We start from the raw sequence: 20,673 nt of genomic DNA on the forward strand, positions 1-20,673 counted from the left end.
TATTCATTAGGAATAACAATTCTTCTTCCTCATGTAATGCAGGTAATTGTCAGGTTTTCAGGTGGAACATAAGGGATTACTTTGGTGTTCTTTTTCATAAAAGCTAGCTAATACAGTTAAGGAAAAAGATAGAATTAGATTCCCATAACAATGAAATAACTTATATAATAAAACTAGAATACATCTCAGCTTTTAAAGATCTTTTGTCTTTCCACATGCTGTCAAAAGGCTGGTCACAAGGATCACTAACAATAGAGGATGTAACTATACTTGCATTAGACATGGTTAACAGTACTACAGGTACCCTTTGAGTTACGAGACTTTGGATTGGGGCAGCTATCACTAAGTGATGCAGTCATAAAGCATGAGGTCATATAGCAATCCAAGCAGTTCCGGTTGCCACTGTAACCCCAAGATGCACCGGTTGTTAAATGGGAAGTGGCAGGAGTCCTAAATAAAAAGCAGAGGAATATGGTAGGATGGCTAGTGTGCATGTATACAAGTGGAGGGAAACTGAGGGAAGAAGGGCTTGGGTATATGCATGTTAAGGATAGAGAGGTCGAGGGAAGGACTGTGTGCATGTGTGTGAATGCAAGGAGACGGAGGAAAGGAGAGCAGGGCATGGTGCATAGGAAGGCAGGAAAGACTTGTTAGATCAACTTGTGACCTCATCGACTGAGAAAAAAAGCTGTGTCTGTACTATTGCCAAGACACAGTTGCTAGATATATACTTTATATGCACAAGTATTTATATAATAATCTGTACCATGCTACAAAGTATCAAGTATGTATTACACTGAAGGAATGCAACAACAAATATTAGCATAGCCTTTCTGAAAGTGGGACATCTAAAAATATTATTTCTCCTTCTTATATTTATATTAGGTAAATCACTTACATCAGTTGTCCTGTACTTTTCTCTGTATGAATATATAATCCAGTCTATTAGAATATTTATTTGTTTGTTTAAAAGCACTGAATCATTTCCTAACCAAAAGGTGTTCAAAAGAACAGTCTGTGGCATCACTAGTGGATTATGTGAGTCACTTCCTTCATAAAGCCTGTAAAAGAAATTTTCATTTTTGGATTTAACTACTTAATTTGTTAAGACTTCAGTATGTTGCATATTTTCTGTCAAAACCCATAGAGTTTAATAATATAACAAAGAATTTATAGAATGTGTGATAAACAATGAAGTGATGTTTGAGGCCTCATGTAAGCCATACAAAATGTAGAAGCTTGCTATCTTGTCATTTAGAGGCGGCTTCTTGAAGAACAAAATATTTTACTCCATCTGTTATTTCAAACAAAGGACTATAATAGATGAAGTTCAAAAGATTAACCACAAAATACAATAAATATGAGTATCAAGATTGCCTATTAGCAAAGATATAATATAATATTGTTCTCTTAATTTACAAGATTATTTTTGTTTGTATGTAGGAAATTCAAAACTAAGAAAGAAATCACATATATAAAATATTATGGAGAGCAAGGCAGAAAGATGAATCAACATTAAATCACTCCTTATGGTCTATCTAATCAGAGTTAAACAGCCGGGTGCCTTTGGATACAAGACCTGTAATTCTCAAGCAACAAAGAAAATGATAAGAGTTCACAATTTCTGGAGGATATCAGATTTCCCATGCCTGAGCTAAAGTGGACTCTCACCCCACAAATATGTCCTTAAAAGTTGTGGGAAACATTATGATTTATATAGTAACTAAGATAAAGATTATACATTTCACAGGAAGGAACTGCATTCTGGAAATTTAGAACTGCTAAACTGTTATATGTAATAGCTGTCTCTTAGTTCTCCAAAGCACTTTACAATGTATTACAGCAAATTGTGATCTTTATTTGCAGGTTGTGTAAAATAATTTTAATTTGCTACAGTTCAAATAAAAAAGAACACCTTAAATACCTAAAAGTATTGTTTTTAAATACATGTCACACAATAATTAATTTTTGTAATAGGGCTGTATACACCTCATTTGGGTTTGAAAGCAAAAAGCTGCTTTGCAACACACATGGGCAGATATGCAGACCCTTGCCTGAAACTCTTGAAATCAAACATCTTTCTTGGGTTAAAAGTGCGCTGGGTAGCTGTCCAATCCCAGAAAAAGGCACAGCTGAATCCAAAGTGATGCACAGCCCTAATATTTAATGTATACATTTCTAAGTAGAACAGCTTATATCTGAAACAGAACACATTTACTGTAAAACAAGATCCACCTTAAAAATATATAGAAAGGCTAAAAGGAAAAAAAAATACCTTCTTTTTAATGCCAACACTTCAGCCTCAAACAAATTCATAATAAATGTCAACAGTTTTTTGTGAAAGGTTCTATCCACATTTGTAGTTTTTGGGTCTGTGACTGAATGACAAATATTATTGTAATAAAGACAAGACCTGTAGAGGGGAGGAAAAAAACCCACAATAATGAAGATTCTCTCAATTTCATATATTTTTATGTACCGACTTTTACATTTAAATCCAATTCTTCATGTCCTGAGAGTGTTCTCTTTGTTGTTACATCTTACTGCAACAGAGATCTAATTTTGCAAAACACTGCTGAGCATGAAAAAGGGTTGCTGATAGGGTATAGAAAATAAATTTCAAAAGGATACTTTCAAAATAAGGAAGTAACTATATATAGTTTTTTTTATTGCACTGCTGTTCAATGTGTATAGAGAACTATATAAAATAATATCTACAACAAAGTGTCATAACTCAGGAAAGTACAAGGTGCTTCAGAGATCACATGTTTTTGATGATCTATTGCTCTACAATTACAGGCTTTACTTATTATTGTAAGGTTGTTAAAAATCCAATATTTGTCTGACAGACAAGCACATCAAGTTTTTTTAAAAAAAATCCTTGTATCTTTGTATACACTTGAACTATAATTTTGACAGCAAAACCATTTAAAAATGGTTTTGCTCATGAACCTCTTCATCTTAGAAAATGTACATCTGATATTAAAGCAATTAACCTTTTTGCTAACTTTGATTGCACTCAAAGTTTTTTAAAACTTATTTTTCGTATCTTTTAATAGTAGCTGTTCAACAGAAAAAAATTCTTAACAAACATTCACTTCATATGAAAATGAAAAACCAAAACTCTATTTGCTGCTTCAGCAATGATGTAATAATTTCATTAAGGTTTTACCTGACAAGCATTTCCATCAGAGACCATGCTCCATTCTTACAAACAGGACACTGAAGAATTTCAAGGTAATACCTTAGCATAGAAGGTGATTTCCAAGGAGGATTATGTTCGAGGAGAGTATACATTATATGAAAGAACTGGACAGAAAGGGTAGGGTCTGAATTGCCCTGTAAGAAAGCATGAATATGTAACAGGTTCGTGTTCTGTACCAAACTTAATCTGATTATTATTTTAGTTTAAAACTGAATGTCTTGAAGAATTTAAAAGTGATTTATTTCATACTCACACACGATATCTTTCTATATTTTATCAAATAACATTCTTACTTTGGGGAATCTATCATTTAAGCAGAATACTTCAGTACTACCCACTTTCTTCATAACAAAGTTGAAGGTAGTATTACAGATGATTTTGACAAAGTTAAACACTCTTATCCCTAACCCAAATACCATCTTTTCAGAAAAAACGAAGCACTGGCTTAGCTAAATGGTATTAAATTGGCCAACTATTTCATTACAAAAGCTTTCTCAAGAAAACTATATACTGTCAGCTAAGCCATTTAACATTTAGAGGGCGAAGGAATGCTGATAAGCTGTGAAGTTATTGGAAGATGAGCAGAAGTTTGGGAAAGCAAAGGAAACTAACTCCCTAGACCAGGGGTGTCACTCATGTCATCATGGCGGCATCATGTGACGTATTGGGACTCCCCCCAGCTAAACCGAGTGAGCATAACTAGCGCGTGACACATCTGGTCCATGGGCCGTGAGTTTGACAGCCCCGTCCTAGACGATATTCATTACATGCTCCTTCTTTGTTCTTTCAAAATACTGCTATCTTTGTAGTCCTGTCCCCATTATCTCATAATTACATCCCAATAGTCTCACTGATCTCTAAACACATGAGATTTTATATCCAGTGAAATGTCTGGCTAATATAGCCAATAGTATGTATAGGTTAAGTCTACAAAGAGGGTGTGCAATCCCAGCTTTCTTTAGGCCTCTGTTTGGGTCTGCTTCTGTCAATAAATTTATGCTTAATGTAATGTGTCTTGGTCTTTGGCTTAAGTGTACACCGAAAAATTATATCACAATGTACAAAGGTACAAAGATTACTACGCAATCTTAATTTTCACAATCTCAATATAAATAATTGAGTTTCACTGTGGTTAACACTTATAATTTCAAGATGTGATTTTTTTTTTACAGTAACAAGTAAGATGTTCTTACCTGGAGAATATGCTCTAAAAGAGAATGAATTAGTTTAGCAGGAGGAATACAATCTTTTCCAGAGAAAAATTCTGTGATTGCAATTGGTAAAAAATGATCATCCACTAGTTCTTCCAATATCTTGTTTTCCCTGGAACAGGGAGCAATTTCAAGCTAAGAAGTAAAACTTTTAAGAATTATTATTAACATATTTTTATTAGGTGTTAATAAAAATAAACAAAATATTTATGGATTCATAATATAAATTAGTTGACTAATCAATTATAATTCCGTATGAACATAACAGCATAAATAATAACTTGAAATTTGGGTGATTGGAGAAACAGAAATTCTATTTTGATTGGTTGATATCTGGTATCCACAATTTTACAAAAATCTTCATTACATTTGTTTTTATCTTATACTTAATTATAAACAAAATATATTAATCTAAATTTTCAGACCTAAACTGTTTTTAAGACTTCACTTTCAAAAAAAGTGTTACAGATATACTGTATTTAGATTAAAAAATTGAAACTGTGAATATCTCTGTTGTCCAAAAAAATATTCCCACAAGAGTGCTAGTACTGAAACTATAAAACATCTGAGATGACAAGACATTGTTATTTGTTATCAGTATGTTTTAACCAGGGATTTCATGTCCTGTCAATATTAATTCACCGTGTTATCTAATGTTATCATTAATTGCAGGATTTACACCCTAAACAAATGTTCAATTCCTGTGAAATATGCATTTGTATTGAGATATTCCTATCAATATTTCAATAGTCATAAAAGATAGGTTTACAATAGTATTCAAGCATATTTAATTACTCCACAGTAAACATTTTGAGGTGATCCAAAGAATTAAAATGCAGAATTATGTGCACATTTTTGAACATACAAGCTCTTTAGTACTTGGGACTGCAATTACTATTACTGTTGCTGAACATAACCACTTATAACCAATGAAGAATTAGTTCACATTTTTATAGTAACAAAGTTTATTATTACTTCAAGAATTTGTTTTTAAACATAATATGGGTACATTAAACCAATTTTTTTTTACAGTTAGGAGCAAGCAGTTGCAGTTCCATACTCACTTAAGCAAAAACCTATGGCTGTCAGTAATCTATATTATAGTATCACATATGCTTAATATCTCTGGGTAAAAAAAAAGCTGCTGAAATTCAGTCCTGCCAGAATAGCATTTATAATAAAACAAAAGGAAAAGAAAAATATGTGAATGGATACACTTTGCGTGTTACTTCTAAGCATCCTTCTAACTTCATTATTTCAGAATCTTACCTCCTTGTTGCATTCCACCTTCTGGCCCATTTGATTGTACTTGCTTAGCATTGCCTGACAGTTAAAAACAAGTTGTTCTTGTTATATTCAATTGGTTAAATGTAATGCATACAAATATTACATGACAAATTAAATAGGAATATGGTTATCAGTCCTGCTACTTTCTAATAAGAATACTGATAATTATAGTGAAATTCATTTAAAGGACCTTGCAGATGATTCCTCTTAAGTCTATTTTTTTCTGATAATACTTTATTATTTTACATTTCTTGTAAAATATGTATTACGTGCATATGTATTTCTTTATTGCAATTTCCTTATTTCACAAAGTTTCCAGTAGACAGACCTATTTTTAAGTGGTAAAACAGATAAAAACAGAGCTATATATTTTCTGCTACTTTGCCCTCTAAATGTATAGCCTCTGATATGTAGAATGTCAGAAAAGTATAGTGTTACATTCATTTTAATTAATGTTTTTTTAAGATTAATTTCTATAAAAACACTTTTGTACAATTCTTAGCAACTTCACCCTCCAAAATAGTAGAAATTATTCAGAAAGGCCCCCAACAACCTGAAAAGACTTTGGAGGGTTCTAGAGGAAATAATGCCTATTGGGTTTCCATTGTTTAAAGTATGTATCAAATTACCTAAAGTAACAAGTGTAAGACTGAAACAATGTTCACTATTTACCTCCCAAAGACCAATTGGATCGCACAGGCTTGGCCTTCTCTGGGTTCCATCTGCCAGCCAATGCCAGCTGGCGACCCCCCAGGGGAGAGCCTTCTCTGTTGCTGCTCCGGCCCTCTGGAACAAGCTCCCCGTGGAGATCCGGACCCTTACTACCCTCCCGGCCTTCCGTAAAGCTCCTAAGTCCTGGCTGTTCCGGCAGGCTGGGGGCTGTTAAAGCACCCAGCCCTGTCTTAATTGTGACTGTTGTGGATTTTAAAATTGTTTGTATTGTCTTATTTATTCCCTCCCCTGTTTATTGTGAGCCGCCCGGAGTCCTTCGGGAGTGGGCGGCATACAAAACCAATAAACTCAACTCAAACTCAACTCAACTATGTTCAGTTCTGTCTGAAAAATACCTCACTTGTTCTTGAATAGTATTCACACTTACTGAATAGATTTTAATTTAGAAAATGCTATTAACCAAGTCATCTCTTCTTTAAATACTGGAGGTTTCCAACCCCTTCCACGGGCAATCCTATATATTTAGAGGGCAAAGTAGCAGAAAAATATATAGATCTGTTTACATAAGTTGCATTCTTCTATTTGCAGTTGCTTTGTTCCTGTTTTTTCATACTATGACAGCAAGAGGTTTATAAAGATTCGTGCTTACCTGATGATAATATATATGCTTGATAAGTGCATTTTTCATTTCATCAAACTGCGTATCAATCATTGCTTCTCTCGAGTCTTCCTCATATTTAACACTTTTCTTTTGGTATTCTTCAATATTGGTTGTACTTTCATTCTAAGCATTATATATAATACATTATTTTTGTACAAACAAGGTGTTAGCCAACAGAATAGTATCAACTCAAAAAATTATAGTTAAAATATAGTTAGAGTAGAAAACACAGCTTAATATAAAACGGTACTGTTTATATTGAAGCAATTGTAAATCAGAAGGAATGTTTGAAAAGAACCTGCTTAAACAGTCAACATATACAGTAGGTTTCAAATATCTATACTATATAGTAGTTTTGAATATGTGGATTGAATGAGGAAATCTAGGCATAGAAACATATATGTTTCTTGTTCAAGATTAAGCCATGATAAATGAAAAAAACACAGCCCATCAGAATATATTTTACCCTTCTAATTACATATATGAAAATTTCCAGAAATGAATTCATCATAGCTTGCCATTTGCTAATAAACAAGCTATTCTCTTAACTAATATGCTTACAATCTTACAATCACAGGGTTTTTATTATTGTTGTTCATTGGCGCTATTAATAGATATGAATACATTAGATCAGCTTTTTGCCAGTCATTTTTTTTCAAAACCATTTGAGATACTGCAGGAGTTTGCCTTGTCTAAAACTGAGAAATGGCTACATTCAATTAAAACATCATTTGATTTTCCAATCTGGTCTAATTGTATTCACAGCAATTATCATTCCTGGATTATTATTAGCACTGAAACATGTTTTGGATAGTTTTGAATGCATATTTTTAAACAATTAAAAAAATATTAAGATTAACATGGATTAATTTAAGAGATTTGGAATAAAGAAACTAATATGATACAGTCTGAACTGTTACACAATGATAATTTAACTTAGAACTAGTTGATCACAACTCATCAGCTATGTTTAAAGCATGAATTTTGTTTATATACTTGCCTCTAAAAGATAAGTTCCTAAATAACGAATTGGGTAGCATGGAGCCCCAAAGAGATGTTTCAGTTTTCCTTGATTTAATATTGTATAATTAGTTAAAACATGGGTAATATCCTTTGGTGTACTTAGTGCTGTATAAATATTGGCCTCCCCAGCTTTTAGAACTCTGAGAAAAATGAAAAGATAATATTTCAAATGTAAATATGATTCTATTTCAAAAGCTAAGCTTATTAAAATAAAAATTCTTTCCTAGTCTTTCCCATAATCACAGAATGGGTATGTGTACATATGTGTCTGTGAATATATGTGCTTGTATACCGTATTTTTTAGAATATAAGATGCACCTTTTTCCCTCAAAAAAGAGGCTGAAAATCTGGGTGCATCTTATACACTGAATACAGCATTTCTTGCCACCCGAAACTCCGTCCCCTTCACCAAAATGGCCCTGCAGAGTCTCTAAGAAGCTTTTAGAGAGCTCCTGGGGGGCTGGGGAGGGCAGAATTTTTTAAAAAAAAACACAGCCCCCAGAAGCACTCTATAAGCTTCCTAAAGGCTATCCATGCCCCCACCTTTTTTAAATGAAAAACAGGCCCATTTTGTGAAAAATGGGCCATTTTTTGCTCGCTTTTGCCCCACCCAGGAGCATTCTGCAATTCCCCTAAAGGCTATTCATGCCTTTTTTTGCGGGGGGGGGGGGGAGGAACAGGCCCATTTTCGTGAAAAATGAGCAGTTTTTGGGAGATTTGCAGAGTGCAAAAACTTTTTTTTTATTTGTCTCTTCACCTTGGTGCGTCTTATACTCCGGTGCATCTTATACTCCAAAAATACGGTATGTATATGTGTACATGTATGTAAGTCTCTCTAACAGTGCTTCATTACCTATAAAACATTCTATCTATTCTTATTACTATAAATGAATGTCATGAGTTCTCATTGTTCAAGCTCTATCAACTGTTCCAGGTAGAAATGATGCTAAGGGAAGAAATACCGGTAATACTGAAATGTAAAACACTGAAAGCTAAATAATTAAAATAACAATAACACTCAGACATTTTCTAAATTTAAGTGCTATTCCCAAGTCGACAGAAAACTATTTTGGCTTGAAATTTGCTCTCCCCATAACCAACTGCTATCCTCTCTTGCTTCTGTTTGGAATCACTGAAGTCATCTGACTTTTTTCATCAATAATGAGTGACAAAATCAATCAGATTTTATATCTTCTTGTATTTGGAATAGTATCAAAATAAATGGGGAAATACTACTTTAATGTCAGTACACCTAAAGGTAACTTATTTCTGTCTCATGGATGGCATTGAGACAAATATATCATGGAACATGACAGAAAAATGTTGCCATGATCAATTTGTGCCATGGTTTGACGTAAATGGGGAAACATCCTTAAAATAAAATATTGGTATACATCCATGTGTGTCTATATACATTTGTATACCATCCCACCTAGCAGTTGTCATATTTACATCCTACAGTGCACATCACGCACCCTCTCCCTGACGTGCCCATCTCTCCCACACTGCCTCATACATCTTGCCCACACCCCACCTCTTGCTCAAACTTCCTGACTCTCCCACACACCTTTGTGCATTTCCTCTCTGTAATGGCATGTGGGGAGAGGATAGGATGGGTGGTTGGAAAATATGGTCAGATAAGAGAGGGCATACCCACAGATGTATAAGGGGCAGTGGAAGACTCTCAGAAAAGAACTAATTTCGTAGGGTGCAAAAGAGATGGTGGGAGATTTGTACCATCAGACTTGCAATACAGCCATGCAATAAATAAGTTAGAATTGGCTTATCTGGGTATGTGTCCAATCTGGTCCACTTGAGAAGGCGACACTCCGTCACCAAGCTGCAGCCACTCGGGCTTGCAATTTATTGCTGGCTCCCCCCCCCCCCCCCGACTTTGGTTTGGAAAACTAGCAAGCAGTTGCTTCAGCTAGTGACTGTGGAATTCACTTAACAATAGCAAGTGGGGCTACAGGGATTGCCATTGCTAAACAATGTTGTCCTGCATTATGACCACATTGCTTAGAGATTGAATTGCCATTCCCAACTGTTATCTAAATCAAGAGCTATCTGTACAGAAACAGAATATACCTACAATTAACAAAGAGGTGCTTAATTGCAGAGATTAACTCATATTAAGAACATATCAGATAAAGAATGTTATTACAAAATAACTGATACCCAGCTTAGTAACAAGAAAAAAAAATACAATTATTTTCTAATGACAATCATTCATTAGATAAAATTTCAGGTCTGTTCCCTACCTTATCAAGGAATCCTTTCGTTTATTACCACTCATAATAAACAGAACAACATTCCATCTGTGGAAGGCTCCTGTAGCACCAGAATGACTGAGCTTTTCGCGCCATCTTTTAGGTGCAGATTGCATTTGAGGTGAATAAAGGGAATCATTTTTAATTTTATAACCCCACTCATAAGTTGTTTCATCAAGCCATCTGCCACTTTCAGCACTATTAATTATGTAGTCCTTAGTTAGTACCCATTTTCCTGAAAAACAAATGAAGTGTCAACCACTAAATTTTTATGTAAACAAACTGCTGTCAAAGGTCAAATATAACAATAAGCAAAAATTCTTAAAACAAAACAGTTAGATATTAAATGACATTTTACATTACTATATCTAACCATTTACATATTTTTGAATCTATATTTTTTCTGGGCATCATTAAATCCTGATCTTAGCAAGACCTATACATCTATTTAATAGCATATTATCATATTTAATAAATAAATACTGTAAGCCTATGGAAATAAATTCAGAGGTAACACATTACCTAATTTTTCATTATTTATTCATATCCATGGCAGCAATACCATGTCTTTTACATAAAAACAAACTTTAGCCTGTTTCATAGTTTGATGCCAATCAGTTTCATTGGAGAGCAAAGCAGATTGTGCCACTGCATAGCACTATTTTACCAGATGGTATTTCTATAGGTGCTAGTTTTGGATGCCAGCAATCATCTGATGAAAAGGTACCCTCAGCTTCTTTGGGACAAGCTATTACATTATGCTATAATACAGACTTCTCTGATTGAAATATATGTTATAGTATAATTTAATGGAATAAAATTGATAAAAATAATGGTGGTGGCTTGGATGAATGAAATCATAATTATCAGATACTTAAATGCTGTAACTACATCATGCACACGTAAAAGTAATTCTAATTTCATTTATTATACATGTTATTAAAAATTTAGAATGAAATGAGACATTTGCTTAATCAAGATGGGGATATTGCGGAATAAATGTGATCTTTTAGGGGAAGATTTTAGGAGATCTTGAATTTGTTAAGTACCATGGTATTTCCCAAGAGTGTTTTTTCAAAAGGCAACTGGACTTTGTTTTTTCCTTGAAGATATTTCACTTTTCATCCAAGAATCATCAACTCATTTTAATATAAGAAATTACTTCCAAAGTACATTCTGCTTCCTGTCTAAACTCTGATTAGACAATTTTCTTACTAAGAGATTATAATTTTAATATTTGAGTGGTTAATAACTATTAACAATAGACATGAGAAATGGAACTTGTGCTGAAGTTATTTTTGCACATGATTGGAAAAAAGTAGACGAAGTCATTTTAAGTATAATAACACTAATGTAAAATACTCTGTTCACATATTGATAGTCAAAGACAATGTATTGGATTGCTAGAAGAAATATCAGAAATATCAAATAATGTAAATATAAACAGTAATAGCCAAGGATTCCTTATCTTAGCTGAGCCACAACAGAGAAGAACAGGAACTGGTTAGCAGATTTCAAAAGATTACTAATTCACAAATCTTCTTACACAATTGGTACTTTTAAGAGTACAGGTAGTCCTCACTTATAACTCGCTTTATTTAGTGACTGTTCAAAATTACAATGGCACTGAAAAAAAGTAATTTATAACTTATACACACTATCCAATTTCCATTCAGAGTTGGAAAGAGTTATTTGGCTTTCTCTCAATAAGATTGCATGTATTTAAATACCCAATTACTCCATAGATTTATTTCATCATGAAAATGAAAAATTTTCGGAATAGTTTTTAAATTGTTCCAAACTGAGTATTTATGGAAGCTTACACTGTACTTCCTATTCCTCAAACAAAATGGAAAAGGCTGAGCAGACTCCAAATTTAGAGAAGCTGGGCAAAATAACATCAAATTATGGCAAAAATATAAATGTAAATGTAAAAACTACTACTGACCATGAAGTTAAGAAGTTTTTGAAAATGAGTAGATAAGATCTTACAGGATTTTAAGGTTTAAACAGAGAAGCAACTTAATTCATAACATGCCTGATATAAGAGTTATTGAAAAGAAGAAAATCTGGTACATTGATGTTGCTATACCAGACTATACTAGGGTTATGAAAAAACAAGTAGAAAAAATTATGAACTGAGACTTAAATATGATATCAAAATTGAACACAATGAAAAAGAAATCCACTGTTATGCCAATCATGACTGAAGGCCTCAGAGAGATAATTAAGGGACTTGCTCGATATCTGAAATACTGAATTTTCCAGACCTCAACACCTTTAAAAAAAAAAAGATCCAATGCCTCTGACATAGTCAATCTTTTCTGGAGAGCTACCCAAATCTCTCTATCAGTTTGGAGGGATACATTCCTCTTACTAGGATAAACTCATTCAGAGGCGTCATTATGTATTTATTTTAATGGAGATTATTAGAGATAACACTATTAGAAGATACATTTGGAGAAAAAATAATCAAACAGCTTTAAAGGTAATAGAATATAAAAATAAATAAATTCAACAAAGTTTTGTGTTTCCAGGTTTTTGTGTTTCCACAAAGACTATCATTGAGTCTTATACATGTAGCCCTCGACTTACAACCATTTATTTAGTGACCGTTTGAAGTTACAACAACACTGAAAACAGTGACGTTACCATTTTTCACATGACTTTTGCAGCATCTCTATGGTCAAGTAATCAAAATTTGGATGCTTGACAACTGGCATGTATTGATGACAGTTGCAGTGTCATGGAGTCATGTGATCACCTTTTGAGATCTTCTGACAAGCAAAATCAATGGGAAAGCCAGATCCACTTAACAACCATGTTACTATCTTAACAACTACAGTGATTCACTTACACCATACTTCCTTTTGTAAGTCAAGTCATAGATAGCACATTCTATAAAAATACAAGGTAATGTTATGTTTGGGATGCTACAAAAATTAAGCATTGGATATATTTCAATTTCTGTAGTATTAAATCATTTGGAGCAAAAGCCACTCCAAATCTAACAGCTGGTTCTAGGATGACCTTACTATGCATTAAGTTAACATGGCATCTATATAATACTGCCATCAACAAGCCATGCTTGCGAGTGGAAGTGAGAATTGTTTGAAAGCTATGGAGAGGAATAATGAATGTGTTAACATAAACTATGTCTTGAATTTTGGCCTTTAATTCATTCTGCTAAGCATTTTTACTTCCATTTCTGCACTTTACATAATGATGCTTACTCTCAATGCATGATGTAGATAAAGAATAAATGAAAATATGTATGTTAGGTTTTTGTTTTTTGTTGCACTCAAACATGTCACATTATATTTTTCTTTGCATATAAGCAGCAGAGAAATCCATGTCAAAGTCTCTGTTATATTTTGATGTGCCATTCTTTTCCAAAGAATCATTATAAGCAACTGGTCACTGCATCATCTGAAATAACTACAGTATATTGTATTTACCTGCTGCACATGTTGCTAGAAACTTTTCACTCTTGCAAGGCCTTTTTGCTATAAGATGAGTACAATTTTTATATTGCTAAAGAAAAAAAAAGAATTGTTATTAAAATGTGTGCGTGTTATTTAAGGATTAGCAGGTATTTTTAATATGGATCAGTACATTGCATTAACAAGTAATTCTTAGTGGGATGCACACAGTAGTATGTTGTCTGCACAGAATATTCTAGCTTGCAAGTTTGGAGTAAAACTCAGCTTTGGTTGTACTTGTGGCAATATGATCAAAATGTGCCAAAATTACTATTATGTCCTTACTGTTAATAAGAAATACTACCAGAGGCACAGACATGACTAAAACCAGTAATTTAGGTTTTACCTTATCTTACTGAAAAACAATATGTGAAAACCTATAATGACCAAAGCCATGATAAGAGTCACAGGTTAATATCTATGAGTCCATTTGGTACTGTGCCTCCTTTTCTTATTTTATGCTTTACTTTCTTAACTTTTTCTATTTTATTCTACAAATGATACTTATCCTGAAAGAAAATAACATGAAAAGTATATATGTATCCATTTATATCAAGACAAGAAACTGAGTTCAGTTTCCAATCAGAAACTCTTTCCAATAAAACTGCTTTAGGCCCGAGGCTTCGGGGGGTGGAGCCTGCCGCCGTCGGGAGCTCAACGAAGCTCCTGCCAGGACTCTGGTTCGTATATCTTATAAGATCTATAGATATCTCCCCTTTCTGGCAGAAAGGGGCAGGGAGAAGGTCAGTCGTTAGGATCTCTTTGTAATTCATAGCTTTTTTTTTGCTGTGAATGGAGAAGAGGTTCAACATTAGCTGAGCCTTTACTCCGGCCAGTTTTCCGCGCTGCCTTTTTTTGCAGCCTAGGCAGATTGCCCCCCCCCCCAGGACAAAGCTAAGCTATTTAAAAGTCAATCCGGGCGGGGACCATTCCTGAGGAATTTCTTTTATTACTATCTAAAATACCAGCTTCAATTTCGCAAAAGGCTCCCTTCCTTTTTTAGCTGCGTCACAAGATGGCGATCTCGTAGTTTTTGTGTTTGATGTGACGTACTTAGCCAGCCCTACCCTCCTGAAGGCTTCTCTGTACTAATTGCTAAAAGATTAACTGAGGGGAGCAGAGACTTTGATTTTTGGCTCGCTTGATTGCTTGTCTTTTATTTCTACTTTGGAATGGCTCCCAAATCTAAACAGAAGCGCTTCCTTAATAACATATCTCTAAAAACTGCTATGAAGCCGCTACCCTTGCCTCCCACACCCTCCACGGGAGATTTGTTAACACAAGAATTTCTTCTCAAAACGCTTAATGACTTCAGACAGGAAATTAATCAACTGATATCGGATTTATATGATCAATTTGATGCTAAAATTGCTCAGGCAAAGAAGGATATGATCGGAGTAATGACAGTCATGACAGATTATATTGCTGAAGCGGAGGACAAATTGGAACTTTTGGAAGAAACTAACCTTAATTTGATATCCAAAATTCAAACGTTACAACAGGAAATGGAAATTGCTCAAAAACAACTTGTCATGATAAATTACAATAAGACTGCCTTTGCAATAAGGGTTAGAGGACTGCGTGAAAACCAACAGGAGAATTTGAAACAGATCTTCTTTGAGGCTTTCAGCCGCTTGGTGGGAAGTCCGGGATTTAACTTTGATTGGCAGATTCAAAGAATTTACCGCCAGAATTCCTGGGTAGCAAAACAGCGACAGCTTCCGAGGGACATAATAATATACTTTACCACAAGGGAATCCAGAAATGAGATAATACAGAGGCTTTACAGCAAGAGGTTGAGAATTGACGGACAGGACTTGATTGTTTTTAAAGAGATACCATTTCAATTATTAAGAACAAGGAAATAGTACGCTTTCTTAACCGAAGAACTCAGAAATTCTCAGATTCCATACAAATGGGAAGTCCCAGCTGGTATTACAGTTACATTTGGCAACCAAAAACACCGCATTAACTCTGTCTGTGAAGCCCGAGAATTTTACTACGAGATCCTGAAGGCGGGACTTCCTGATTCATCCGGACCTGGAGAGAGACAAGGAGAAGGAGAAGACAAACAGCGAGACACGTGGCTACAAGGCGGAGGGTGTTGCTTTCCTCTTCCGGAAGGGCAGAAGACTAAAGAATAAAGACTAAGCGATGTTCTTAAAGCTTTATGATTTCCGTCTGGGATAAAATGGAAAAGTGGTATATTGATGATGAGACATGGAGACTGAAAGAAGCGTTGCTGATTGTGGACACATATTGTATATAAGATTTGTCTGAATTCTAACTCAAATTGCGCATGAATTATTTTCTTAGGCGAGGAGAGCGGAGATTGCGATCTTTTTGAGTTGTGGTCTGGGACGAATGGAGTTGGGAGGCGCGTGGGAGAGGGAAGGGTAGCGAAAGCTTAATTAGACTACTTGGGGCTAGAATGCAAGCTGATATTTGTTTGAGTTGCTATTTCAATATAAGGTCAAGAAAGATTGGTCGGAGAGTCTTCAGGAAAGTGGAGTAAATATGGGAGGAGCAATGGACGCGGATAAAATATATATATGGACATAGATAAAGGCAGGGTGGAAGGTAAAAAATTTACATGTGGAGGTGGGTAAGGATAGAAAGGGAGGTGTTGGAAATGAAAAATGAAAGAAGTACTTGAGTTTAATGGTTTTATAGAAAGGTTTGGATATTCGGATAAAAAAGAGAGAAATTAAAGGTTTGAATAGATAGACAAAGCAATGAGACTTTTAGTTGGGGAATCCTAATTGATCAACTTACCTGGCTCTAATATAGTTTGAAACCCTGCAAGTAGTAAAATAATCGAAATTTGGAATGAGCTACATTGTTTAAGATTTACAGATAATGGGAAGCTGTGTTAACGTAGTGGGTTTATTGACCCTTCTCTGTTTCCCCTTTCTTTTTAGGTGTGTGTGTATTTTTTATTATTCTCTTTTTTTTTTTTTTTTGGCTTTTCTTTTCTTTTCTTTTTTTAATTTTAAAGTTAGCTGGCCTTATTATACTCAAATGCTTGTTAAAGAATTATGCCGGGTATGGGACCTGCGAAGCCGTAAGGGGGTTAGGGAGGGGGGATTATAGGGGGGAGGGGGGAGGGTGGAATTACAGTTTCAATTCTTAGAACAATAAGAATTCACTTGTATACTGCGGCTCGTTTTCCTTTTTCTTTTCTTTTTCTCTTTTATTCTTTAAAAAAAAAAAAAAAAAAACTGATGGATACACCAAAGCGAGGAGAAGAGGGAAAGAGGAGGGAGAAGTAAAGAGGGAGTGAGAGGGAATGTAAGGAGGGTGAGATGGAGGGAGGGGGAGATGTCTGAGGGGGAAGGGAAGTAGAAGAGGGGAATGCTGGAGGGGTGAAATGAAAGTTGGAGGGGGAGAAGAGAGGGTGTATGGGGGATTGAAGTGTTATGTTGGGGGTTTTTTTTTTGTTTTTTTTTTTTCTCTTTGTTTTTTTTTGTTACGCACAGTATATAAGTGATTGTATAAAATGAAAATGAAAATGAAATAAATAAAAACTGCTTTAGGCCCATAATTACCTTATGTATTTTATTAAGTACCATTACTTACCTCACTATTAAAGAAAACACAGTCTAATTTCAGAAGCAACTGGATTAGAATCTTCTTTTCTTCATTCTTAAATCCAGTTAACTGAATCTTTGGTTTCCCTTCCATCTATTTAAAATAGTTATATAAACAAAAAGTATGACTGAAACATCAATTATATTGAGATCAATGAGTTCCTGTTCAAATTTTAGTAACATTATATATGGATTAAAAGGATCAGCAGTAAGGACATTGCTTCATTTCTTCTAACCAGTCAACATATAGTCAGTTTTGACTAACAGCTGCTCTGAGACTTGCAGGTATGGAAATGCAGCATATTTTCGTTTTATGAGTGGCCAGAAGATTAATGGCCATCAAGTACTTCTCAAGTAAGAAAGCCAACAAAATATATTCTCATTGGATATAATCACATTTACAATTAGGAAGTTATAAAGCAGTGGGGGGGGGGGAACCTGCCTACTCACTTATTTTCATACATAGCTCGTGTGTGTGTGTGTGTGTGTGTGTGTGTGTGTGTAAATAACTGTCTAGGACAGTTCTGCTAAGTAGCACATCTTTGAGGTTGGCAATTTTGTTCTTGCTAGCTGAAGGTTCCTGATAAGCAACAATCAAGGAGTTCAATGCCTGCGGAATGACATTGTTCCTAGTCAGATCCCCAATAGAAAAACTTGGGCGCAAGCAGACATCTGATTGGGAGCAAACAGTGACTGGAGGATGTAAAAATGACATGGTAGCACCTTAATTTCCCCCCAACACTTTATCCAGATGAAAAGCTACCCAGCGTGATTCTGAGCTTTCTTCATGGTAGACAGTCAAGCAACCATTCTCTGACAAAGCCCTCCAGTTCTGGTGAACGTGGTTGCTTTCACAGGACGATTAAACCAGCCCTCCCATTTAATTTCTCTGATGCCTACTCTCAATTCTTAGTAACCCATCATTATCAGATGACTGCTAATTATAGAGCTGACATAAATGCCAGCTTAACTGCCAGGACTTGTACTTTACTTTGCCAGCCTGATATGAAGTCCTGTCTACTTTGCTATACAATTCTGTGAAAACTAAAATACACCAAATAAGCCAGCCAGTTATGCAATAGGTAATTGCTTCATATGATGCCAGTGTTCTTTCTACAGTTACGGGAATTATGTTTATGTCCATAGTTAAAACAAATATTGGGCTGCATCCAAGCATCCCACTAAAATTAAGAGGATGTATAGGGTTATGCGAAACTTGATATGCAATTAATTTCAGTGTGATTATCTGAAATAAAACTAAAACAGGACCTCAATTATCGTGACCAACAGAACCAATCTTTAATCCTATGTAAAAAATACTAAACAACAAACTCAACTTAAACACACACTGGACTAGATTCAAAAGCCAGTGATCATGGAAGAGTGATTAGCCAAATTGTTAACGATCTTGCATTAACATGTCTCCTAAAGACATTTCAAGTCCAACAGCAATAACTATAGAAAGAAAGAAAGAAAGAACAGACTTCACAACATTTTTTTTTCCAAGAGGCAACTGGACTTTCTGGTTTTTCTTTGAAGAGGTTTCGCTTCTCATCCAAGCAGCTTCTTCAGCTCTGACTGGAAAAGTCCAGTTGGCTCTTGGGGAAAAAAAAAAGCACCTTTGGGGCAGACTTCACAATCAGTCGCAGTGAGGCAAACTTCTTCACCTTCTTAGCGCAGTTACGTATCCTGCTACGCTAGAAGCGTAAGGTGAAAAAACAAAAACAACCGCGTTGGGACAATGGGAATAACAACAACAACAACAACAACAACAACAGCTATCAAGAAGTGAGGCGCATCTGCTCAAGAACGCCGCGGTTTTTTAAAACGGTGGTTTCCCACCCGCGGGTGTCTCTCACCATCCCACCAAAGCTTCAAAAGGGGAAAACATTCTGTCCACCGAGTCCAAAAAGCCCCTGAGGAAAAGCCGCCGCCCGTCTGTCCGTCCCCCACCCCCACCCCTCCTGCACGTTATACAGCCCGCTGCTACCCAAACGGAGCCCTCACCTCGAAAAGTTCCTTCCAGACCCTGCGAGCTCCTCCAGTCTCCTCCCTCGTTCCCGCGCGCGGTTCAGGCTTCGCTGGCTCCTCCCCCGGATGTTTGAGCCGTTCCGGGCCGTCGCTACTAACGCTTGCTTGGTCTCCGGGGTTACCAGGCTCGGAACGCAGGGGCGGCTGGCCTACCTGGTAAGTGACGTCGGGATGTATCTCCCTCACAATGAGGCGGGCGGGGGGGAGACTTAGGTGATACGCCGGAAAATGTGGGCCATTTGCCTCCCTCTCTCCCTTGGTCTCCACTCGGTTTCCGTTAACCTCTTAGTGCTCCCCCTCCCTGAGGTTTAGGGTCTTGACCTGCCGTAAAAAAAAAGTGTGGCGGCATTTTGAAAACTGCCCCACGCATTTATCTTTGCGTAGGGTTTCCTCTTCCTTCCCTGCAGCTGACGAAGTAGATCCTAATCCAGGATATGTTGGGTGTTTAAAGATGTCTCGAAGATCCGGAGTAAGAGATATCCCTCGGGAGGGCGTATTTACATCTTGGCTCAGGCCACAATGTAAATTACAGCTTCTGCACTGAACGGCGACTGGTTTTTTTTTTCCAGGAGTGTACAAGCTCGCGTTTTTGAAGAAGTCTATATTGTAACTATCTTGATAAAAATGGGATTGGAGCCGGCCATTCAATATAAGATGGGCAGCTATATACATGTTTTAAACAATAAAATAAATGGATTTATACAGTGTAATAAAAATACACTTGGGTAGTTCATATTCATTCACTGTTATATGGAAAGTACCGTAGTTTAATAAACTACAGATTACATACATAGCTTTTACTGATGTGTAACAAAGTAACTATGAGATGCTCTTGCTTACAACTATTTTTGCTTCTTTCGACACATTCTTCACACCAGCCTATATACTGCCAGCTAACTTTATTATCAGCGTATGAACACCTTTTTTTTCTTACACATTTTCTAACTTTTTATTGAGATACTTAACACTTTTGTTTTGTTGGTTATGTATAATTTGCAATCATTCTATTTTCTTTGTCAGACAAAACTGTTTTAAGTACTTAATTCCTTGATTTTAAGATTCAGACTCTTCATTGCATCATAAATTTAACATTCACTGAGTTTACTCGGGTTTTCATTCATCAGTTATACTGAAAACCACATGTAGATTCATATCCCCAACTAACATCTCTAATGTCAGCACAGCATTCCCTATATATAATTATGTACGGTAAAACCACCAAGGAAGCATCATAAATTCAT

The 20,673-nt window shown here is 35.6% G+C and overlaps 2 protein-coding genes across 4 annotated transcripts in view; one reads left to right on the top strand and one right to left on the bottom strand.

The window, feature by feature from the left end:
* Positions 1 to 19,483, bottom strand: part of SLF1 (SMC5-SMC6 complex localization factor 1) — a 34,770-nt gene extending 15,287 nt beyond the window's left edge. Inside the window, exons 1-11 of the mRNA XM_032213262.1 lie at positions 19,409 to 19,483; positions 17,391 to 17,495; positions 13,788 to 13,863; positions 10,321 to 10,564; positions 8,037 to 8,199; positions 7,025 to 7,159; positions 5,686 to 5,739; positions 4,399 to 4,551; positions 3,173 to 3,339; positions 2,276 to 2,413; positions 899 to 1,061 (exon numbers count right to left, since the gene is read on the bottom strand). Coding sequence (XP_032069153.1) covers positions 899 to 1,061; positions 2,276 to 2,413; positions 3,173 to 3,339; positions 4,399 to 4,551; positions 5,686 to 5,739; positions 7,025 to 7,159; positions 8,037 to 8,199; positions 10,321 to 10,564; positions 13,788 to 13,863; positions 17,391 to 17,495 — 1,398 coding nt within the window. The 5' untranslated portion in view covers positions 19,409 to 19,483. The remainder of the gene's footprint in view (positions 1 to 898; positions 1,062 to 2,275; positions 2,414 to 3,172; positions 3,340 to 4,398; positions 4,552 to 5,685; positions 5,740 to 7,024; positions 7,160 to 8,036; positions 8,200 to 10,320; positions 10,565 to 13,787; positions 13,864 to 17,390; positions 17,496 to 19,408) is intronic.
* Positions 19,484 to 19,501: 18 nt separating this feature from the next.
* Positions 19,502 to 20,673, top strand: part of KIAA0825 (KIAA0825 ortholog) — a 97,660-nt gene continuing 96,488 nt past the window's right edge. For all 3 annotated transcript variants that reach the window (XM_032213259.1, XM_032213260.1, XM_032213261.1), the window contains exon 1: positions 19,502 to 19,588. The gene's annotated coding sequence lies outside the window, so the exon portion shown is untranslated. The remainder of the gene's footprint in view (positions 19,589 to 20,673) is intronic.

Source organism: Thamnophis elegans, chromosome 3 (assembly GCF_009769535.1).
Source record: "Thamnophis elegans isolate rThaEle1 chromosome 3, rThaEle1.pri, whole genome shotgun sequence".
NCBI classification, from domain to species: Eukaryota; Metazoa; Chordata; class Lepidosauria; order Squamata; family Colubridae; genus Thamnophis; species Thamnophis elegans.